General features: G+C 33.0%; 1 protein-coding gene across 2 annotated transcripts in view; it reads left to right on the plus strand.

Moving 5' to 3' along the window:
- The window catches only part of FER (FER tyrosine kinase), a 435,391-nt gene that overhangs the window by 280,162 nt on the left and 137,045 nt on the right, over positions 1 to 18,184 (plus strand). For both annotated transcript variants that reach the window (XM_047879101.1, XM_047879093.1), the window contains exons 14-16: positions 4,773 to 4,829; positions 8,958 to 9,073; positions 11,631 to 11,725. In XM_047879101.1, the coding sequence (XP_047735057.1) occupies positions 4,773 to 4,829; positions 8,958 to 9,073; positions 11,631 to 11,725 (268 nt within the window). The remainder of the gene's footprint in view (positions 1 to 4,772; positions 4,830 to 8,957; positions 9,074 to 11,630; positions 11,726 to 18,184) is intronic.

The raw sequence follows: 18,184 nt of genomic DNA on the forward strand, positions 1-18,184 counted from the left end.
AAGTATCTGCTTCTTCCACCTGATGAAACAACTCCTTTCTCAGTAATGAGATGAATTCTAGATGCATACTATGGCAGAAATCCCACTAGAGATAGTAGGCACACAGGTGTGTACTCCAAAATAGTACATGATAGGTTCAGGATGAGGTCAGTAAAAACAATACTCACACTAAATATTAACCAACATTAGATAGAAAACTCAAATGTTAATATCTATAAACTATATTTGTTAAGCTTACCTGTGTCATCTAATAATTGTTCAGCCTGCCTAAGTGTAAAATCAGAATTGCTAATATTTTTTCTTTGACTCATGGATTATTTAAAAATGTGTTATTTAATTTCCAAAAATTTGGAAAAATTCTGTTAACTTTGTCACTGATTTCTACTTAAGTTTTGTTGACAGAGGACATAACTTGTATGAACTCATTTCTTTTACATTCATTAAGGTTTGTTTCATGATCCAGGTTTATGATGGGATTTAGTTTGGTGTATTTTCCTTGTGCACTTGCAAAGAAGGTTTTATTCTGCTGTTGAGTGGATTTTGTTATAAATGTCAATTTGATCCACTTGGTTGATGGTGTTATTCAGTTATTTTACATCCTTGCTGATTTTCTCTCTACTACTATTTGTTACTGAGAGAAGAGTTTTGAAATCTCCAGCTATAATTGTGAAATTATTCTTGCAGTTCTGTCCATTTCCTTCATTTTGAGGGATCAGTGGTTGAAACATAGACTTTTAGGATAATTATGTTTTCTTGTTGAATTGACACTTTCAATTTTCCTGATTTTCCTCTATCCATGGTAATTTTCTTTGCTTTATAGTTACTTTGTCTGGTATTACTATAGGTATTCTAACTTTCTTATGATTTATATTTGCATTTTATATCTATTTCCTTTTGAGATAGCTGTATCATTAAAGTTATAGTGATCTTCTTTAGGTAGCATATAGTTGACTCCTTTTTAAGATTCTTTTTAAAATCTGTCTTTTAAATGGTGTGTTTAGACAATTTATGTTTGTCATTATTGATTATGTTTGGATTTAGGGCTTCTGTTTTATATTTTGTTCTTTTTGTTTGTTTGTTTCACTTTTTCCCTTACCTTCCCTTTTGAGTTATTTGAACAGTTTTTACTATCCCATTAAATTTTTCTCTTGTAGTTTTGATTATGTAGCTTTGTACTTTTATTCTTTTTTTAAGTGGTTGCTCAAAAACATTTAACTTTTCACAGTTTACAAAGAATCAATACGCTAACATTTCAAGTGGAGTGCAGAAACTTTATCACAGTATGGATCTGTATACCTTTTCCTCTTTGGTGTACTTTTCATATGTATTACATCTGAGTCAAAACTCATCAGAAAATGTTATGACTTTCCTTTCTGTTTGCCGAGCACATTTTAAAGAGTGCAAGAAAAGAAAATTCTGTTACATTGACTTAGGTTTTTACCATTTTTGTTTTTCTTCCTTTATGCCTTCTGGCTAAAGAACTTCCTCCAGTGTGTGTGTGCTCTGTTTTTTGCTTTTTAGCCTGTTGGCTGCTGCTTTCAAAATCAACATATGAATTTAAGGTAAAGGTAGTCCAGAAGGTCTGAGTTTTGGGTGCTTTCTTAACCTAAATTTAACTTTTCTTAATCTAACTTGACTTCTGGTCTTTTTTTCATGTCAATTTAGCCACTCAGTGCTTAACTATTTCACTAGCTCTTCAGGCTTCTGGAACAAAAATTTGGTACTTTTTCGTTTTTGTTCTTCCTATTTTATCCAGCTTTTTCAGTGGTTGAGGGGAGAGTTGGGTGATCCATGTATTTTACCATTATTTGAAATGAAAAAGCTCTCCACCAATCAGTTTTGCAACTTTAAAATAATAACTCTTCTGCCTGCCAGACAACATTCTGTAGATAGTATATTTTTGATAGTATCTGTGAAGGGGAAATTAACCCAAAAGTAGTGTTCAAATGGAAAGTAGCGTTTTTGAAATAATTGCTTTTTTACATTTCTCATTAAAAAAAAATCAGCTTCATGGAAATAGTTTACATGCAACAAAACTCACGGGTTTTAAATGTATTCAATGGAATATCAGTAAATTGATTATTTTCATAAACTTCCAGAATTCCTTTTTCTTGGCAATCTTCCACAACCTTTGCCTTAGGCAACCACTGCTCTGATTTATAGCATTATAGATTTGCCCATTTCTAACAATTTATATAAGTGGACTCTTTATTTATGCCATGTATATAAAGTATATTTGGCCTTATTAGCTTGGCAAAATGTTGTGCAAATGCTCTGTTGGATGCATTTGTAGTAAATTGTTGCTGAATAGTAACTAATTGCCTGATTATACCAAAATTTGTTTATCCATTCTCCTTTTGATGTGACACTGCCAAATTGTCTTCCAAAATGGCTATTCCATTCCAAATCCTTAACTAACAATGTATGAGTCAGGATTCCAGTTGTTCCGCATTCTCACATCTTCTGATACTGTTAATCTTTTGAATTTTAGTCTTCTAAGTGGGTGTGAAGTGGCATCTTAATGTGGTTTGTAGCTTTATGTCCCTGACACATAATGCCTTTTTTTTTTTTAATTTTTTTTTTCAACGTTTATTTATTTTTGGGACAGAGAGAGACAGAGCATGAATGGGGGAGGGGCAGAGAGAGAGGGAGACACAGAATCGGAAACAGGCTCCAGGCTCTGAGCCATCAGCCCAGAGCCTGACGCGGGGCTCGAACTCGCCGACCGCGAGATCGTGACCTGGCTGAAGCCGGACGCTTAACCAACTGCGCCACCCAGGCACCCCACATAATGCCATTTTTGATGAACTTACTATTTGTGCATCTTCTTTTGATTTTTTTTACCCAATTTTTTTTTAGAAGTTTTTAATTTAAATTCCAGTTGGTTACATACAGTGTAATATTAGTTTCAGGTGTACAATACAGTGGTTAAATACTTCCATACAACAAGCAGTGCTCCTCCTAACAATTGTACTCCTTGATCCCTATCACCTGTTTCACCCGTCCCACCATCTTCCTCCCCTCTGGTAACCATTAGTTTTGTTCTCTATAATTAAGAGTCTGTTTCTTGGTTTGCCTCCCTCTCTCCCTGCCCTCCCTTGTTCATTTGTTTTGTTTCTTAAATTCCACATGAGTGAAATCATATGGTGTTTGTCTTTCCAACTTAATTTTGCTTACCATAATACTCTCTAGTTCCATCCACATCATTGCAAATGGCAAGAGTTCATTCTTTTTTGTGGCTGAGTAATACTCTAGTATGTGTGCACATGAGCGTGTGTGTATCACATCTTCTTTATCCATTCATCAGTCCATGGAGACTTGGGCTGTTTCCATAATTTGGCTATTATAGATTTTTATCCAGTTTCTTAAAATTGGGTTTTTCTTAACTTGTTACTGAGGTATGAATTCTCTATATATTCTACAAAAAAATTATTTGTTAGATGTAATGCAAAAATTCTCCCAGATTGTAGTTTGCCTTTTTACTTTTCAAATGATGGCCTTGGGAAGAATTTTTATAATTTTGTTGATAATTTTTTGTTTTATAATTTTGTTTGAAATTTTGATGAATTTTATAGTTCTTGCTTTTGTGTCCTAAGAAATTTTGCTTATTGTCTTCGTCATGGAGCTATCCTCCTGTGTATTTTTTCCAGGTCCTTTATAGCTCTAGCTTTATATTTAGATTGAAAGACTACACCTAAACTGAAAAAAGTCAATGTTCTCTTTGCTGACCTATCAGAGAGTGGTGGTTGTGTTTGTCACATGGTGTTTTGGAAATAGCTGTCCAGAATATTTTTAAACTAGGGGTAGACATTCACTTCAAGATGTGCGGTGACTTGTTAAAACTCATTCTGTAGGTCATACTACATTTCAGTCTGTACATTGGGTGAATACTACACTTTAATATTTAATAAAAAAACAAGTTATGAAGAAAATAAATCATTCTAGGATTTTCTTTTTTTTTTTTCCTCTTTCTCTCTTTCCCCCATACCTTTTTTTCCTTCCTGCCTCTCCATCATATCTTCCTCTCTTTCCTTCTTTCTTGCTTCATTCCTTGTTGATTTTTCTTTTTAAAAAATTTGGGTGTCTTTTTATCTATGATATTGTGTAGTTTCCTAGCTGAGATTTGTACATGATAAAGTGTTCCCTAAGTAGGAATTAGTTCTTGAGATTAGATAATAGGGTGTTCTTTTATAGTGGCATGTTTGCATTACTAAGCTTGTGTACCCTAGGAATACTGGAATTAATGTTTGTTGCTTTATTATACTACGAGAAAGTACTTGGGAAAGATAAGGGACTACATGCAGTTGCAGAGACAGCTATAACTCATGGCCACTTTACATGTGGAAAAATTAGCTGTTGGTAGTGTAATTTTCTGTAATTTATTGGGAATTGGACATTTTGCATTATATGATAATATTCCCTCACATATTTATGACACAACTGTTGTAAAATGACCAATTAAGGCAGAGCCTAAACTTGATGGTGGGAGGAAAGGGCGTACTGTGTTCTAGTTACAGGAATACTATCATTTTGAGGGCTGAGATTTGTGATAGAAGTGAGCAATAATATAGATTTTTAAATCCTATGATGGAGTAACATTTCTTAAATCTGTCTGTGTTATACCCTCTTAAAGTTACAACTAGTTAATGTGCTGTTGATTTAATGGTCTGAATAAAATATTCCTTAGTTCTCTTTGCTACTGCCTCAAATGCATCTTACAGGAAATGTATTCTTGGTTGGGCTAAAAAAATTGTTCTTTTTCTTTGCCCTAGGATAAAAAATGGGTTCTCAATCATGAAGATGTCACGTTGGGAGAACTACTGGGCAAGGTATGTAGTCAGCTGAGCTTACAGTGTCTGTGTACTCTACAGACTTCTTCATTTTCTTCAAAGCTTTTCTTCCATTCCAGCACACAGCAAGGCACAGTCTCACAGGAACCTAGAATAACACTATACCACAACTGTTACAAATACTGTGATGGTCACTGAAATAAAAAGGGGAAAATCTTTGAAAAGTTTAAGGATGATTCTTGGCTTTTTAAAATAGTATATGTATGTTTTTCTCTGGAAGAACTAAAAGCCGTAATGATTTTATTGCAGTGTGGTAAAGCCAAAACTAGTGATCTGAGATTGGAAAAGAAGCTGTGACGTAATAAAAGTTTAAACACTCAGTAGGTTTGTTCCATTTGTTTCTGGTTATACATGATAGTTCAAGGAAAGTGACTTACTGCTCTTGAAGATTTCAGGATTGTGTATAGAATCTCACTATGTGACAACACTAGATACATTATTTCAATCTAATAATTATGTGGATAAGACATGTTTCAATATAAAGATTGATTTTATAGCCAGCTCTGGTAGTGGTCAGAGAAGGTAGCTATATATGATGAAAGTCCCTTTTTTCCAGACTAGTTTGAAGTTTCTTCCAACTCATAGGCCAGATGAAAGTGTATTATGTTTAATAATGATGGCAGACATTTTATAATCATTAATCAAACGGGCTATTTGCAAATTTATTAATAGCTTTTTATGATTGAGTTCTAATGGATAAATATGACTTTGTCAATGAATTAATTAGTGCTGTTTTGTTTTGAAAGTTTGAATTGAGTATAGGCTTACAGTGCAATGTGAAAAATAGTATAAAATTCGGATGTTTGGAGAAAACTGTGATGCATGTATTTGATCAATACTAGACTTAGAGCTCAGCATTTTAAATAAATAAATAAATAAATGATTGTTGATTTTTTTATTCAAATATCAACTGATGAGTTGACAATCCTTATGTTTTTTTTAGCTGTGAATATGTTGAGAAAGTAAATCCCTAGTGAAGTAATCCACTTTGCAGGATTCTTCATATTATTTTAAAATATCCTTTCCAAATGGAAGAATTAAATTGCTGTTGGAAAGCATTTTCTATTGACTGCTAATAATTACTTTGTAAGTAAATTCTAAAGAATCTCAAGTCAAAAGCAGTAGCTGATGTGTTTATTTCATTTGTGATGTGTTCATCATTCCTAAGGAAGTATTCCTTCTTTCCATTACTTTAGGTCAGTAAGTCAGTAGCAATAATTGGGCCAAAAATTATTACAAGGAAATTAAATTTTCTTGAAAACACAACTAAAATATTGTAAAATTAAACCATTTACTAAAATAGAATGGGTTGATAAGGACTGCTTTTTGAGTACTAATATTTTCAGTTAAAGAGAAATATTTCAGTTATGTTTATGTTTAGTTTACTATGTGAAATATGTATGGTATGTTAGGAAAGGATTTTAACCTTTAGCTCCTTACTAGGGCCATTTCAAAGAATAATATTTTTTCAATGACAAGACAGTAGTATGGTGTCAGTTTAAATAAATTTAATCATTTTTAAAAGTTTATTTATTTTGAGAGAGTGAAAAGAGAGAACACGTGTACGTGTGCATGAATGAGGGAGGGCCAGAAAGAGAAGGAGACAGGGAGGGAGGGAGACAGAGAGAGAGATTGAGAGAGAGAGACAGAGAGAGAAATCTCAAGCAGCCTCCACACAGTCACAATGGAATATTATTCAGCCATGAAAAAAGAATGCAATCTTGCCATTTGCAACAACATGGATGGATCCAAATTGTATAATGCTAAGCAAAGTAAGTCAGAGAAAGATAAATACCATATGATTACAGTTATGTGTAGAATTTAAGAAACAAAACACATGAGCAAACAAAGAGGCAAACCAAAAAATACTCTTAACTATAAAGAACAAACAGATCATTACCAGAGGGCAGTGAATGGGGAGAATGGGTGAAATAGGTGAAGGGGGTTAAGAGTGTAGACGTATCATGATGAGCACTGAGTAATATTTGGAATTGCTGAATCACCATATTGTACACCTGAAACTAATATAACACTGTTAACTACACTGGAATTAAAATTTTTAAAGAAAAAAAATGCTATGAAACTTTGCTGACAGAAATTGGACGTAAATATATGTACATATATAAAATACTTTATTAAAACATTTTCATAATTTTCAATTTATTAATACATAAAACTTACACACCTTGAACTATTAGTTAAGAGTTACATTGATCTTAAAATGAACTATTGGGACCTCATCAAAATAAAAAGCTTCTGCACAGTGAAGGAAACAATCAGCAAAACTAAAAGGCAACCAGAAGAATAGGAGAAGATATTTGCAAACAACATGTCAGATAAAGGGTTAGTATCCAAAATCTATAAAGAACTTATCAAACTCAACACCCAAAAAACAAACAATACAGTGAAGAAATGGGCAAAAGACATGAATGGACACTTCTCCAAAGAAGACATCCAGGTGGCACACTGACACATGAAAAAATGCTCAACATCACTCATCATCCAGGAAATACAAATCAAAACCACAATGAGATACCACCTTACACCTCTCAGAATGGCTAACATTAATAACTCAGGCAACAACAGATGTTGGCGAGAATGCGGAGAAAGAGGATCTCTTGGGTGCAGCCACTCTGGAAAACAGTATGGCGGTTCCTCAAAAAATTAAAAATAGAACTATCCTATGACCCAGCAATTGCATGACTAGGTATTTATCCAAGGGATACAGGTATGCTGTTTCAAAGGGACACATGTACCTCAATGTTTATAGCAGCACTATCGACAATAGCCAAAGTATGGAAAGAGCCCAAATGTCCATCGATGGATGAATGGATAAAGAAGATGTGGTATATATATATATATATATAATGAAGTATTACTTGGCAATCAAAAAGAATGAAATCTTGTCATTTGCAACTAAGTGGATGGAACTAGAGGGTATTAATGCTAAGCGAAATTAGTCAGAGAAAGACAAATATATGACTTCACTCATAGGAGGACTTTAAGATACAAAACAGATGAACGTAAGGGAAGCAAACATAATATAAAAACAGAAGAGACTCATAAATATGGAGAACAAACTGAGGGTTGCTGGAGGGGTTGTGGGAGGGGGGATGGGCTAAATGGGTAAGGGGCATTAAGAAATCCACTCCTGAAATCATTGTTGCACTATATGCTAACTAATTTGGATGTAAATTGAAAAAAAAAAAAAAGAGTTACATTGATCTGAGACCTTAAGCCCAATAATTAGCAGACTCCTAGTTTAGTTATTGTTCAACAATAGCATTGAAGCTTATTATAATACTTGCATATTAGGACTAGAGTTATGTAAAAAATACATAAGCATACCTAAAAACTTGAGTACTAAGAAATAGCTGTTGGATTAGCTCCGTAGCTCATCCTTGTGATATTTTGTTTCATCTTAAAAATTAAAAAAAATGACTTCAAACTTGAAATAACACACATAAAAGTCAAAATATGTTAGAGACTTAGAACAAAGTTAGGGATTTATACATTTGGTAGAAACCCAACATGGGTGACACTGGCATTTGGATAAGCACTTCCTCTTCCTTGGTACCTTTCAGAGATTGACAGTCTGCTGACGGGTGACAGTCACTAGTGGGCCTGGTTCGATTGCCTCTTACCTATTGCCTTACGCTCTTCAGCTGACATTTGACTCTGGATCCATAGCAACAGCCACCTCATGGAATCTTTGCTTTATCTTGAAACATTAATGGTTAACTTCTTAATCTAACAACATTTAGAGGTTGGGGGTAAAGAGAACTAGGAGGCAGGAAACAATGTCTTTCTGATGGTTTCAACTTGAGTTTCTCTTTTTATCCTGTTCCAATTTTTTCCCCGATTTTCCTTTTCAGTTCTCCTCATGCTTCAATCCCCCAAAGGGTAGGTGGGTCGGGTAGTATTTTTAAAGTTGGAGGATTGACAAGAGTAACATTTCCCATCTTTTATTTCTACTTAAAACTCTGAATAAAGCTAAAAGAATACTTTGATTAATTCAAAATGCATCATTTCATGTTTTCCTTGTATTTTGCAGAGATTTATGTGGCAGTCTTACACCCTAAACAGTACATGTATTTGTATTTTCAGGGGAATTTTGGTGAAGTATATAAGGGCATATTAAAGGATAAAACCGCTGTTGCTGTTAAAACATGTAAAGAAGATCTTCCTCAGGAACTGAAAATAAAATTTTTACAAGAAGCCAAGTGAGTTTGCTAAAGTAATATTAAACATGTATTTATAAGTTACTATTACAACATTGAAATATGAAGTTTGGGATTATCTTAAATTATGATTTACTGAAGTAGAAGGAAGCACTTTCCAAACCCTCGCAAGTAAGCACTTACACAATATAGAAACAAAAAGTTTATTTGTTTTTAGTTGGACTATAGAATGTTTATGCAATCATAGTCAAAAGAACCAGATGCTAAAAAACAGTGAGTATTCTTCAGTATTGGAATATTGCAGTGTTTTTTGCTTTTATCACATATACATACATGTATATGTATGTATATGTATATGTGTATGTATATGTGTATGTATATGTGTATATGTGTATGTATGTATATGTAAAGACAATGTGATTGTCTTTATAATAAAAATATTATTTTAGTCCATATACAAAATACACAATTGATATAAATACATTTAGATATTTATAATTATATCTATCCAACCCTCCTTAGATGTTTTCTCTTGATTGTCTGTTACCTTTCTTTTCAGAGAAACTCAGATTTCTTCTTCAACTCCTTGTTCGGCATTTGTTCCAAAATTTGTACATTGTTTCTTTTCTAATCTTCTAGGATAATTGTCTTCTCTTTTTTTCTATTAGCTACAAGTTAATGTTCTAATACCCCTGTATTGTGTGTGGTTAATAGTATTCTGTTAGCAGTAAAACCCACAACACAGTACAAAACAAATGGAAAAATGTTTTGGACAAAATAAGGATGGACTCTCTGAGATGCATGGATATATGGATGGGAAAGAAGGAAGATACATGGATCCATGTGCTGTAAAGGGAGAAAGGGAAAGTTGTGTGTGTGTGTGTGTGTGTGTGTGTGTGTGTGTGTGTGTGTGTGTCTGTGTGTCTGTCTATCATGGCATAGTGTATAAAATTGAGGTTTCTATAAAGTGCTGTAAAAGAACCAAGCTTATGGCAATGAGAGAACTAAGTGCCATAGGATGGAACATTTTCATGGATGTTTGTTCATTCAGCATCTAAAAGTGAATATTGCTAGCAATGGATTAACCTAGTTGGTGCGCTTGTTAAATATGATCTAGAGAATAAGGATGTAAACTTTTTTAATGTCAGTTACTGGTAGGTTGAAAATATGGTATGATAAAGGCATGCTATCAGACTTGTATTTCATAGGCTGATTATTTTATAGGTGGTATTAAGGTACAAGGTTATATATTACATTATTTTTTTTTAAAGCTAGTTTTCTTGCTTTCTAAATTGTGACTGTTTTATTGAGAAATAAAGTATTAAATTTCCTAAAGTGGAAAAATCCATTTTCTAAAGTAGAATTACAAAGTTTTATGTAAAAAATGAGAATTGTATCTATGCACATTCCCAAATGTCATTTAATAGATGATAGAACTATATATTTAGATATTTAATATGGAGTCCATGCTGGCTATTTTGTGGAATTTCTTTACTAAGCAGTTTCCAACCTAAGAAATGACACTTTGGATTAGGGTCAAACATTCTAAGACTTCGTTTTTAATTCTTCATAGAAGTTGAAAGCTCAAGGTTAGTGACAGATATTTTCCTCATCTCTAGAATTTTTTCTACTCTTCTATCTTTTTTCACTTATAAGTCATTATATATTTTCAATCTAAGGCATTTTTCTTGGAGTTATCTCTGCTTTAGTTGGGCTTATACAAAACATATATGAGCTGTTTTTTCTTTCTCCCAATAGTGATTTTTTCATTCTCTTAGGAAACTGCATTTTTCAAATATGAGTGAATTTATAACTATGTCAGTAGGGTAATATGGAATAAGATTTGGTAATAGAAATATTCAGGGTAGATGGGCCTTTGAGGGAATCTAATTTATTTTAACTCATGCTTGGAGTTCTATGGATGAATCTGTGCTATTTTTATAGCCCTCTGATGAAATTTTGCCTTTATCCAAACAAAGTCCCCTTTGTTTCTGCTTCAGTGTATATTGAAACTGTTACTAAATTATTTTTGAACCTGTAGTCCACTTTCTCAAAACTTGAATTTTTACTATTTTGAAATTGATCACTATAATTAAGATAGTATTTTACAAAATCTAATGAGATGATCAGCCTATAAAACTTACCAATATGAATTGAATTCTTATTTATGTATTTTCAATCAAGTGTGTACATAAAAACAAAACAAAAAGATGCCAACCTAGCAGCTTATAGTTCTGGTCCACTAAATGCTTGTCAGTTAGTGGCTTTTGTGGTAGTGGCTAAAACCAGATACTTGGAAGGGAGTGTAATGTTTGGGACTAAGTAAGATGTTCAGGTTTAGCATGATTATTACTCAGAGTGGATAATAATTTTTAAATGAATATTGAATTAAGGAGAATTGATTCCTTTTACCTATAGTTTGCTAATATTTATTTAAACTTGTATACATCCATCAATTATCATAATTTGGTTTCATATTGAAGCTTTAAAAAGAGAATTATATTGACTAAAGTATATTCTACTTGGGCATGCTGTTGATGATCATAAATTAATGCTTTTTTATTTAAATGATAACTGTTCTGAAACTTTTTTCATCCAGAATTCTCAAGCAATACGATCATCCCAATATTGTCAAACTTATAGGCGTTTGCACACAAAGACAGCCTATCTACATCATTATGGAACTGGTTCCAGGTAATGATTTTAGAGGTTTCCTCGATGATGTTGTAATGTCATGTTTTATTATTTTTATATGTTCAGTCTCTTTGATTTCTCCTTGAAAAGTTTTCAGCAATTCTGTTTAACATTTTCCTGATGACAAAGAGCTATGTATATACCCAATATTTTTATAGTCTTTAATACTTTGCTGTTATATAGAAAATGTCATCCACCTGTTTTTTGGGGGGGAGATATATTATTATAGTGCAATTACACATGGAATTTAGTTAGGTATATTTTTGTTAGAAAACCTGTTTATAAAAATAGTCTACTTGGTTTAACTTTATAACAATGATAGTACTATCTTCTATCTTGTTCATTGTATATTATTTTCCAAGTACAATACCACACATCCTCTTGTTTGGCTGCATATAAAATTCCATAGTGCTTTGAATCCCTTATCAACTATGAACATCTTTCATAAGTGAACAAAGAAAAATTAATATGTTGAGGAATTTTTCCTATATTTCTTTATGGTGACTTTGAACACCTCTGGGTCTTGTGGTTAACCACTTTTGCCAACAAGCAAGGATAACTTTGAACTTATAGTGTGTATTTTTAAGTTACTTTCACTGTATATCATCCTGTTGTAGAAAATATCATTAGAGGTAAAATTTATAAATGTAATATTTAATAAGAAATACTTGCTTTAACTAGTATTTATGCATTTTAAAAGAAACTTAAAGGAATATGAAAAATAATTCTAATTTTAATATACATTAGATAAACCTGATATTATAGATTGCCCATTAAATATTGCTCACACAATTCTGCTATTATTTAAGGATAGTTAGTCTCATTTTTATCACACTGGTTTGCCTCCTACGGAGTAGTTCTTGATATTACCATATAACTGCAGGATTTAGGATTATCATCTTCATCCTCATCAGGATAGCACTGTTATATACATTGTATGTTATTTATGATCTATATCATAAGTAGTTTCAATATAGTTATGAAAAATGTTAGAGTACAGTCTAAAATTTTGAAAACAATTGAATTGCTTATAGTTTTAATTAAGTAATATCATAGGGGTGCCTGGGTGGCTCAGTTGGTTGACTGTCCGACTTCCGCTTAGGTCATCATGTCACGGTTCATGAGTTCAAGCCCCACATTGGGCTCTGTGCTGACATCTCAGAGCCTGGAGCCTGCTTCAGATTATGTGTCTCCCTCTCTGCCCCTCCCCCACTCATGCCCTGTCTGTCTCTGTCTCAAAAAAAAAAAAAAAAAAATCACATACATGAAGTCCCCAGTTAATAGGGCATGTCTCTGAGAAACTGAGATTTGAAAGTTGGGGCTGAGTTGATGAGGAAAAGTGATCTTGGTCTTAGCATGGATGACAAATGCCAGATAGCAGGTACAAGTTGAACAAAAGAATATAGCATTGCAGGAGTGCCAGGGAAGTGTTCATCTGACACTGACAAATAACTTATATTGATGTTTTTAACAGAATAAGAAAACTAAGCCCCATTAGAAAATTGAAAGTGTGATGGAAAATAGAAAATTAAAAATGAAGATCTCCCACTTAATAATCTAAGCCTGTCTCAAAGCTAGTTGATAACTAAGTATATGTGTGTGTTTCCAGGAAAATGTTTAATGTATAAAAACATACTCTTAAACTTTTCAGATCTTTTTTCTCTTAATAGTATAACTTAGGGTCTCATTGTTTGATATTTATCCATGTAGTTATATCTTTTTTTGTAATGGTTTCAGAATATTCCATTTTATGGATTTATGTAATTTAATCAGTCTTCCACTTAGGGAGACTGTGTGTGTGTGCGATATATATATCAACGTTGAATGAATATATTTGGACTAATAACATAATCATTTTGAACTATATAGGGTGCATTTTCAGCATTGGGATTGTTGGTTGCAAGTGTATGTGCATTTTGATTTATAATAAATATATTAGCTTTCTATTGCTGCATAACAAATGATCACAGCCTAGCAGCTTTAATCAACATGCATTTATTACCTCACAGTTCTGTGGATCACAAGCATAGGCAATATTGATTGGGTTAACTGCTTAGGGTATCACAAAGCCCAAAATCGGGATTTCAGGCTGAGTTCTTATCTGGAGTCACTGGGAGGAATTGACTACTAACCTGTGTCTGTTGTGGCAGAATCCTGTTCCTTGAAGCTGAGAAGTGGTCTAAGTTGCTTTTATTGCTTGCTGTCAGCTGAAGGCATCTCTCATCTCCTTAAAGTTTCTACACTGTTTTCCCCATGGTCCCTCGATCTTCAGACTCAGCATAGTCATATCTTTCAAGTGTTTTTGATTTTTTTAAACTTACTCTTCTGTTATCAGCTGGAGAATATTCTCTCCTTTTTTGAAAGAAGAGAATGCCATATGACAACATAATTAGGGAAGTGATAACTGTGTTCACATGATCCAGGACTTAGGGTAGGTGATTGTTGGGAAGCCATATTCTAATTCTACTTCAGCACAGTACATTTTGCTAAATTTTTCAAAGATAGTTGCAGCATGGAATCTGAAACCACAGTGATAAACTTTTCATACTCTCTTACACTAACTCCATTGCTTGAACTTGGAATTTGAATGTAACTTTATCTGTGCATGATTCTGTAGCATCATGCTTCATCATTTAGAATATATCAGGTGACCAGGTTATATATATAGATCCTCAAAAAGGTGACATGATTCATTACATAACATCAAAAGATCACATTTATTAATGTCAACAGTAGTCTCATCAGACAAATAATGGGAAGCTATCAAGTACATGGTGACAAATATGTGTTTTCTAAAATTTTAATTGTCACTGTAAAGTTTGGATTTTATCACTGGCAACAAAACCTGTCATTTTTTTCCCCTTGAAGTGTCACGTTTACTTCATTTATTTGGGAAAATGTGGATCCAATATCTAATTTTTAATAAGCATAATTTGTCATTCTTTTTGAAAACCACTTTGATACAATAACAACTTTTATAGGATACTTGATTGTCTGTGTATGGACTTAGTTATACCCTTCTCTACACCCTGTCTCAGGTAATCACTGATTTGCCTTCTGTTGCTATATTAGTTTGTATTTCTAGAATTTTGTATAAAGGAAATCATACAGTCTACACTTTTTTTTTATTCTGGTCTGGTTTCTTTCATTTAGCATAATTATTTTGAGATTCAGCCATTTTGTATCAATAGTTTCCTTTTTATTGCTGAGTAGAGTGACCTCAGGAATATACCATCGTTTATCTATTCAGCTACTGATAGACTTTTGAGTTGTTTCTTTTCTGGGCCTACTGCAAATGAAACTGCTAAAAATAGTTATGTATGAGTCTTTGTAATGGACATGTGCTTTTATTTCTCTAGGGAAGGTACTAGGAAAGGGATGAATGAATAGTAGGGAATATGCATGTTTAAATACTTAAGAAACTGCCAAATTGCCTTTTAAAGTGATTATACTAGTTTGCCTTCCCAGCAGCAGTGTTCTCTTTTCATCAACTCAGACTGGTCGGTCTTTAGCCATTCTAATATTTATGTAGAAATGTCTTAATGTAATTTGTCTTTCCTGACTAAAGATGTTGAGCATCTTTTCATGTGCTAATTTGCCATTCATGTATCTTCTTTGGTGAAATGTCTATTCAAACCATTTGCCCATTTGTAAAAATTGGGTTTGTTACAACTGAGTCTTGGTTCTTAACATACTTTAGATACAAATCCTTTATCAGAAATGTTATTTTTCAAATATTTTCTCTTGGTCTGTGATTTATCTATTCATTATCTTAAGTGTCTTTTGGAAAGCAGAAGTTTTTAATTTTGACAAAGTTTAAATTACCAAATTTTTTTTCAAAGATCATGTTTTTCATGGTACATAGAAGAAAGTTTTGTCAACCCCAAGATCATACAGGTTTTCTTTTATGCTTACTTCTATGTGTTTTATAGTTTAAGAATTCACATTTGAGTCTGTGATCCATCTCAAGTTAATTTTTATATATGCTGTGAAAAACGGCTTAAGTTTATATTTTTGACATATGGATATGCAGTTCTTCCAGCACCACCTGTTTAAATTACTATCTTTTTTTCCCCTTATGGTGTTTCCCTCACCTACCTTGTTACGTGCACTTTCATTTTAATTTTATGCATAGGTCTTTTTCTGGACTCTTCTTTTCTGTTGATTCTTTTGTTTGTCTTCATACAATACAACACTGTCTTAATTACTGTAGCTTTATAATGTCTTGAAATCAGGTAATTTAAGTGCTATAATTTGTTTCTTCATCGTTTGGGCTATTAGAGGCCCTTAGCATTTCCATATCAGTGTTAGTGTTCTTTTATAGTTCAAGAGTTTCTATATAAAGGTTTGCTGGCATTTAGGTTGGTATTGTACTGAGTCTGTAGATCAACTGGGGGTAAATAGATGGATTAACATTATTGTGTTTTCTGACCCATGGACATGGTATATCTTGCTAGTAAGATCTTTAACTTCTCTAAGCTAAGTTCTGTAGACTTTAGTATAGAGGACTTTCTGTCTTCTGTCAGACTTATCACTGAGTATTACTTTTTTTGTGATGCCATAGTAAGTGATCTTTAAAAGTAAATTTTATTTAAAAAGTATATCCTCTAAGGAAGTTATAGAAGATTTGAATAACACTGTCAGTCAACCTAACCTACTGACATAAATATGACATTCCATACATCATCACCCGAAAATACAATTCTTTTAAGTACACAGAGAACATGTACTAAGATAGTCCATATTCTGGACTATAAAATAAGTCCCAACTAATTTATAAGTATTTAAATTATGTACATGTAATAAAAATAGAGCTCAAAGACAAATCTCTGAAAAACCTCTAAATATTTGGAAACTACACAATGTGCATCTGAATAACCAGTGGGGCAGAGTGCAAATCAACGTGTTTTGAGCCTGAATGCAAATGAAAACACAACATCTCAGTATTTATATACTGCCTATAAAGCAGTACTTGAGAGACGACTTTAACAGTATATGTCTATATTAGAAAAGAAGGTACTCAAAGTGATGACTTCAATTTCTACCATAAAAAGTTGAATGAATCCAAGGTAACTCAAAATATGTGGAAGAAAGAAAAAATTAAGGCAATAGCAGAAATCAATGAAAAGGGAAAAACACAGAGTCAACGAAACTAAAAGCTAGTCTTTTGAGATCAATAAAAGTAAACCTCTACATAGGCCAATAAGAAAAAAGAGAGGACACAAATTACTAATGTCAAAAATGAGAGCTGACATCACTACAGAGTCTACAGATGTCAAAAGGATATTAATGGAATATTATGGCCAAGTTTGTGCAAACAAATTAAACAACTTAGATGCAATGGACAAGTCTCCTGAAAGATAAAACTACCAAATCCTTCAATCTTCATATCCCCCTCTCTTTTAAAGAATTGGTCATTAAGAAACCATCCTTCAAAGAAAACTCCAGGCCCAGCTGGCTTCACTGGTGAATTATACTACACTTTTCAGAAGGAAATACACCACTTCTATACCAACTCATTCAGAAAGTTGAAAAAGCAAGACTCCTTCCCAGCTCATTTTTTGAGACCACCATTACCTGATTCTAAAGCTAGAGAAAAAAATCATAGGAAAAGAAAACTACAGAGTAATGTCTCATGATCTTATATAAAAATCCTAAGCATAATTATAACAAAGCCAATATAGCAATATACAGAAATACATCATACTGAAGCAGAATTTATCCTAGAACTGCAAGTTGGTTTAACCTTCAAAAACCAATCCATGCCATTCATCACATTAACAAACAAACAAACAAAAAATAGTATCATCATCTCAATAGATACAAAAAAGCATTTGGCAAAATCAAACCTGTGTTCCTGATAAGAATGCTCTCATGAGAAATAAAACTTCCTCAACATTAAGGGCTTTTAAGAAAAGCCTGTAGATGACATTATACTTAATGGTAAATGACTGAATACTTTCCTCCTTTATATAAGAAATAAAACCTCTATCTGCATTTACCACTTCAACATCATACCGGATGTTCTAGCTTCTAGAACCATATAGCCAGAAAAAGTAAATAAAAAGCACCCTTTAACAGGTTTATCGTATTTTTCATCTTTGTCACAATAAACACTTGTTTGCCAGTGTTTGAAATTAAAATGCTAGCTGTTAAACTAATAATTGTAACACTCTTTGGAGGATAGTGATGTGTCAATGTAGGTTCATCAGCTGAAATAGATATGGTTGTCTTTGAAAAAGTATAGGGATCTCTGTCTCCCTCACTTCTTCATTCACTTAGCTCCTTCCTCTGTCCTGTCCAGCTTTCTGTGACACAAGTGCGTGGTCAGTAAGAGGCCAGAGAGGGTAGTGGTGGAGATCTTGAGTTCTGATAAGTGTTGGTGAGGGTGTGAAAAAACCAACTCCTTCATACATTAGTGCTGGAATATAAAATAATACAGCTTTCTTGGAAGAAAGT

This window comes from Prionailurus viverrinus, chromosome A1 (assembly GCF_022837055.1).
Source record: "Prionailurus viverrinus isolate Anna chromosome A1, UM_Priviv_1.0, whole genome shotgun sequence".
Classification (NCBI taxonomy): Eukaryota; Metazoa; Chordata; class Mammalia; order Carnivora; family Felidae; genus Prionailurus; species Prionailurus viverrinus.